The 6,295-nt window shown below is 43.1% G+C and overlaps 1 protein-coding gene across 1 annotated transcript in view; it reads left to right on the forward strand.

The window, feature by feature from the left end:
* RPIA (ribose 5-phosphate isomerase A) overlaps window positions 1–6,295 on the forward strand; it is a 35,193-nt gene that overhangs the window by 24,329 nt on the left and 4,569 nt on the right. Inside the window, exons 6-8 of the mRNA XM_004390654.2 lie at window positions 2,432–2,500; window positions 3,273–3,414; window positions 5,322–5,421. Of these exons, the coding sequence (XP_004390711.1) occupies window positions 2,432–2,500; window positions 3,273–3,414; window positions 5,322–5,421 (311 nt within the window). The remainder of the gene's footprint in view (window positions 1–2,431; window positions 2,501–3,272; window positions 3,415–5,321; window positions 5,422–6,295) is intronic.

Raw genomic sequence — 6,295 nt, forward strand, 5'->3', positions numbered from 1 at the left:
TTTGTTGAGAATTTTTACATCTATATTCATGAGAGATACTGGTCTGTAATTTTCTTTTTTATGTGGTGTCTTTGCCTCATTTTGTTATCAGGGTTATGCTGGCTTCATAGAAAAAATTAGAAACTATCCCTTCCTTTTCTGTGTCCTGAAATCATTTGAGTAGTACTGGTGTGAGCTCTTCTCTGAATGTTTGTTAGAATTCTCCAGTGAAGCCATCTGAGCCAGGGCTTTTTTTTTGTTGGGAGTTTTTGTTTTGTTTTTTTTTAAATTACCTTTTCAGTCTCTTCTCTTGTTAGGGATCTGTTCAGATTTTCTATCTCAGTTTCTGTTAGTTTGGATAGGTAATGTGTTTCTAGAAATTTGTCTGTTTCTTCTAGGTTTTCAAATTTGTTGAAATATAGTTTTTGATAATAATCTGTTATAATCCTTTTTATTTCAGTTGGGTCTGTTGTAATGTCCCGCATTTCATTTCTTATTTAGGTTACTTGCTTCCTCTCCTGTTTTTCTTTAGTCAGTTTGGCCAGTGGTTTGTCAATTTTGTTGCTCCTTCCCAAGAACCATCTTTTGGTTTTGTTGATTCTTTCTATTGTTTTTCTATTCTCTATTTCATTTATTTCTGCTCTTCTCTTCATTTCCTTTCTTCTGGTGGCTGTGGCCTCTTTTGCTGTTCTCTGTTTGTTTGAGTTGTAGGGCTAATGTTTTGACTTTGTCCCTTTCTTCTTTTTTGATGTGTGGACCTATTGTTGTAAATTGACCTCTGAGCACCACCTTAGCTGTGTCCCATGGGTTTTGGTATTATGTGTTTTCATTCTCATTTGATTCTAAGAATTTTTTGATTGCGTCTTTGATTTCTTCTATTACTCAGTGGTTTTTAAGCAAGGTGTTATTCAATTTCCATGTATTTGATTTTTTTTTCCTTGTTCTTCCTGTTGTTAATTTCTGCTTGTTTGGCGTTGTGATCAGAGAAGATGCTGTGTATTATCTCAGTGTTTTGGGTTATGTTGAGGGTTGCTTTGTTCTCTAAGATGTGGTCTGTTCTGGAGAATGTTCCGCGTGCATTGGAAAAGAACATGTACTTTGCTGCTGTTGGGTGGAGTGTTCTATATATGGGGGCCTGGGGTCCAGTGTTGGTCCCCTGGGGGCTGTGGCCAACAGCAGGAGGGATCTGGATCCGGCGGGAAGGGGCCTGGGGCCTGGGCCGGGTCCTTTTGGGTCCGCGGTGGCAGCAGGAGGGTGCAGAGCCGGTGGGAAGGGACCTGGGGTTCTGGTTGGGTCCCCTCGGAGCTGTGTCCGGTGGCACGGAGAAGAGAGGTAGGAGAGGGGTGGAAGGCAGAGGCAGAGGGGGCTAGATGGAGGAGGGCAGTAGAGTTGGTACTTGGGTTGCCACAATGGAACAGTTACAGCCATTGTTCACCAGAGGGGTGGGGGTTGTAGGAGCGTGCTCCTGTGGTTACCAGGTGAGAGAATCTGGGCTTCTCCTTGAGTTGCAGCCAGCCCTGGATGTATCCACATCCTACCTCTGTCTCCTGTTGGGAATTCCCTGGAGGTGCCTTTCTGCGTGTAGGGTTGTTGGCTTTATTCCAGAAGGACAATGCTGAGTCGTGTCGTGTGGTCAGGTACCTCCGCTCTATCTCTACTCCTTCCCTGTTTTCTGTCAGTTTCTTCTTCTCCTTAGTGACTTCCAGTCTAATACTCTATCCCTTCATTTAGGGTTCAGGGTTCCAGGATTGATGTCTGTATCTGGTTTACTTGGTTTTTCTGGTCTTTGTTGCAGCGGGATGGCTTAGTGTGTCTGACTAGTCCACCATCTTGGTTCTGACTCTGTTGAGTGTTTCTTAAATGCTGGATTTGGGGGGATATGGTAAGTTGAAAAAGGTGAAGTCCTGTTGGTTCTTATACTCAAGCAGACCTTTGAGTGACTGGAATTTTTTTTTTTCAATCGCTTTATTGTTTATAGGATATTTTCATATGCATTGTTTAATCTTCCCGATTGTAGTCGTTAAATAATTTAGCCAGTAAGCAGCAGACCCTGACTCAGGGTCCTGCCCTGTCCACCTCATCACCTTGACTGTCATACAGCTGATAGGGCAGGTTGTTCCAAACTTCTCCTGACTTCGCGATTGATAGCCGCGTGCCATGTCCAGATGACATCTCCCTACACACGGTGCTTCCTCTCGGATGCGTCGTGGATGGGAGTATGGCTGGCCTGACTGGTAACTGTTGCCCAGTTTCTAGGTCTCCCAGATACAAGCCAACCTTGCTGTAGTCCATTTAATGGAAGCAGCATGATGGGGCTGGGGATATCCCTTTAAAAATAAGAAGTTAAATTTCTCTTTAAGTGCCAGAATTGGATCTCCTGTATCTGACCTTAGTTCCCAAATTGAGTTTTTTTTAATCAATCTTGTGTTCATTTGCTTCCTCCCGTTCTCAGAGGCTGCCTGACCCAGGAGAAGATTGTGGCCGGCTATGCCAGCCGCTTCATCGTGATTGCTGATTTTAGGTATGGCGTTCGGTGTTCTCAACTGGCCACAGAGGAGGTAGACTGGGCCCCAAGCCTCATCCCCATTTTAGAGAAGAGGAAATAAAGAAATAGAGGGCCTGTCTGACTTTTTGAGATCTTGAGGACTGGTTGATGGACTTAGGGCAGAGTCTAGGATGATTTATGTACTGCTTTCATGCTGAAGGTAGATATTGCTAATCGATCATCTGTCACTCTGAAACCTCAGCTGTATTTCATATGCAGATTGGAAGGGGATGGCGACAGCAGCATGTCTTCGTGTCACTTGTTTGATCCTCACAGGGATCCTGAGAGGAAGCAGGGCAAGCCGTGCTGAGGTCAGAGTTTGCCACATGGACTTGTCATGTGGGCACTCTTTGACCAGGCATCTGGTAGATGACATCTGTGTTGAGCATGTTGATTAAACAACATATATATATATATATATATATATATATATATATATATATATATGTATGTATGTATATATGTATTTATTTATTATGAAATGTTATAGGTGTAGGATAGGTGTAAGTAATACAATAGATACCTGTATACCCACAAGCCAGCTATGTCACATTTTAACATTTTTGTCATGTTTACTTCAAATATCTCTTCTTAAGTAGTGAAACAGCCAACACCTTTCTTGTGCATTTGTCCCTGATCACTTCCTGTGCCCTCCTACTGTATAATTAACCCCATTCTTGAGTTTAATGTTTATCTGTCCCATTAAGCATATTTATTTTCAGTGTGCTTTTTGACTTTTTATTTTCAGGAAGGATTCAAAGAACCTTGGGGATCAGTGGCATAAGGGAATCCCCATTGAAGTCATCCCAATGGCCTACGTCCCTGTGAGCCGAGCTGTGACCCAGAAGTTTGGGGGTGTGGTTGAACTACGAATGGCCGTCAACAAGGCAGTAAGTGGCCAGAGAGGTTTCTGGAGGGCATCTTGGTTCTCAACATGGTGTCCTCCTTTTTGCTCCTGTTAGGTCTGTTGAGCCTAGACCAGGAGGTTGGTTTTTTAAATTGATGAGTTTGTTTTAGAGAGCTGGCCTTTTACTTTCTGTATTCCAATTCATGTTGGTAAGACCGTATTTAATACAGTGCATATCCCCTGTACAAATGGGAGAAACATTCTTTCTTTCCCTCAGAAGCCCCAGGGTCATCTGACCTTCAAACCTGATTCCTCCCAGTGGCCTGGACTACCCTGGTTTGTAGCACTAAACACAGGCTTTGGGAAGCCCCCAGGGCAGAGCATTTTTTAGGTTCCATGATGTAGTTTTAATTTTTCTCTCATTCTATGGTTAAATGTAAAAAGAAGTAAGATTTCCTGGGGGATGTGAACCCCTCCCCAGGAGTACACTCGACACTCTTAGTCCTAGATGTTTCTTTTCAGCTTCTAAAGTTGGTTGCACAGATTTTTTTTTCTTGCATTTGATAAACAAATAAGCAAAAGTAATAATCCCCAAACTAACTATAGAGATAACTATATAAACATTTTGAAAGATATAGAAAATAAAGTATCTGTAGTTCTACACTGATGCATTTGTATCTTGGCATGTTTTCTTCCCCGTTTGTTTTTGTGACTTTCAAAAGGCAGTCCTGATCATAGTGGTTGTACAGAGCTCTGACCGTGCTCATTTTGTAGCTGAAAGATCGGCAGGCGGGGTGGGGGAGGAGATTGAGGTTCTCTCATAGCTGGAGTCAGTCCAGCAAGAACCCCAATATCCTTCCTTCATAGAGTTCTTAACTGAGCTCCCACCCCTCCTCCTGAGCCATCAGCACCTGTGTTCCTAAGTTATCAGCCCGCTTTTCTGCAGGGTGGACAACTTGTCCAGAGCTGTTGGGAATTCTGGATTGATGAACTAGAACTGCCCCTGCCTGTTTGACCCCAGAGCCTCTCGCTGCTCCGTCTTTTTGATGATGTGGCCCGATCTAGGGGGTGTTGTGATGGGTGCAGTAGCATTGTCTGATTTCACATGATTGAAGATAGTCTAAAGATGCGAGACTGTCGTGCAGTGTTGGTAGTCTGTTCTGGTGCTGTAGTTTTTCACTATAATGTTGTTGGGTGCTGTTAAGTCGATTATGACACATAGCGTCATACAGTAGCCCCCCCCACGCTTTTACTTTTTGCAGTTTTAGTTACCCATGGCCAGTCGCGGTCTGAAAATGTTAAATGAGTAGTGTGATGAAATCTCGTGCTGTCCTGCCCAGGGAACACATTCACGTAACTTATTACAGTATATTGTTATAATTGTTCTATTTTATTATTAGTTATTGTTGTTAATCTCTTACAGAATCTAATTTATAAGTTAAACTTTATCATAAGTGTGTATGTATAGGACAAAACATAGTATATATAGGGTTCAACTGTCTGCGGTTTCAGGTGTCCACGAGGGGTCTTGGAATGTATCCCCCGCGGATAAGGGGGGACTACTGTAATAGCTAAGAATTGTTGAGTGAGCGCTCACTGTGGCAGTTCTTATACATGCAATGTCGTTTAACCTTTGCAGCTACCTTAGGAAGTCGGTATCATTATCCCCTTTTGCAGTTGAGGAACCTGAGGCTCACAGATGTTGGTGCTTCCTCTGAGATCCACAGCTCTGTGGCCTCAAGACTCAAATCCAGATCTTTCTGACTCCAAAGCTTCTGTTCATGATTGTTTCACGGCACTGCCTTGTAGAAAGCACAAGGCAGAGGGAGTGCTGGTTGGAGCCGGGTTAGTTATAAGGATACTTGTTTTTGATTGTCACCTCCTCTTTCCTGTCTCTCTCTCTGCCTACCTGGAATTACATCATTGGTCAATATGGAAAATATATTCTAGGGTCCTGTGGTGACGGATAATGGGAATTTTATCCTGGACTGGAAGTTTGACCAGGTGCACAAATGGAGTGAAGTGAACACAGCTATCAAAATGATCCCAGGTATGTGAGTGGTGTTTGCTGGGCAGAGACACCCATGCCGTTCCTAATCATTCCCTGCTTCTGGCCACAGAAGGCCCGATGGACGTGGGCTTTATAAGACTTGGTTGGTAATAAGCACTTCCTTTACACCATGTTTGTGATTTTTAACTTAATGATGCTTGAAGTTTTTGCCTTTGACCTTGCTCCCCTCTCCCGCACCAGGAATAGTCATTGCTTACCTGTCAATTTGTTGGGTGTACAGTTCACAACCATGTAGGCAAGACGCTGTGCCACGTGTTACAGAGGGATTCTCTGGTCTGTAGAACGTGGGATCTGTTCTCAAGGAATTGCTGGAAATCCAGGGGAAGCAGAGTGTGGCTGTGTGGAAGCCATGCCTACAAATCAGATAGGATGTGGTAAATTCTGCTAGGGAAATACCAGGAGTCTAGAGTACACAAAGCTTGGTTCTTTTGGGGAGTTTGGGGTCATTTCACAGAGGTGGCTTTTCGTGTATGCCTTAGCATAGCGTAATCTATGTGTTTAAACATGTCTCATTTGATTCCACTTTTACGAGAGCTACAGAGGAGGAAATGGGCTGGGGAAGGTTAAGCAGTTTGCTCAAGGTCCATAGCTCATGAGTGACATCGCCAAGGTGGCCTACACTGTCTGCTTCCAAACCCTGATTTTTTTTTTTTTTTTATTCAGGTGAAGGCTTACAGAACAAATAATTTCTCATGAAACAGTAGTACACATATTGTTTTATGACATTGGTTAACAACCCCACAACATACCAACCCTCTAACTTCTCAAGCTTTTTTTTTTGTTGAAAATACACAAAGCCAAAGATATACCATTTCAAAAATTTCTGCATGCACAGTTCAGTGACATTGACTAC

The sequence above is a fragment of the Trichechus manatus genome, unplaced genomic scaffold, assembly GCF_000243295.1.
Source record: "Trichechus manatus latirostris isolate Lorelei unplaced genomic scaffold, TriManLat1.0 scaffold00316, whole genome shotgun sequence".
NCBI lineage: Eukaryota > Metazoa > Chordata > Mammalia > Sirenia > Trichechidae > Trichechus > Trichechus manatus.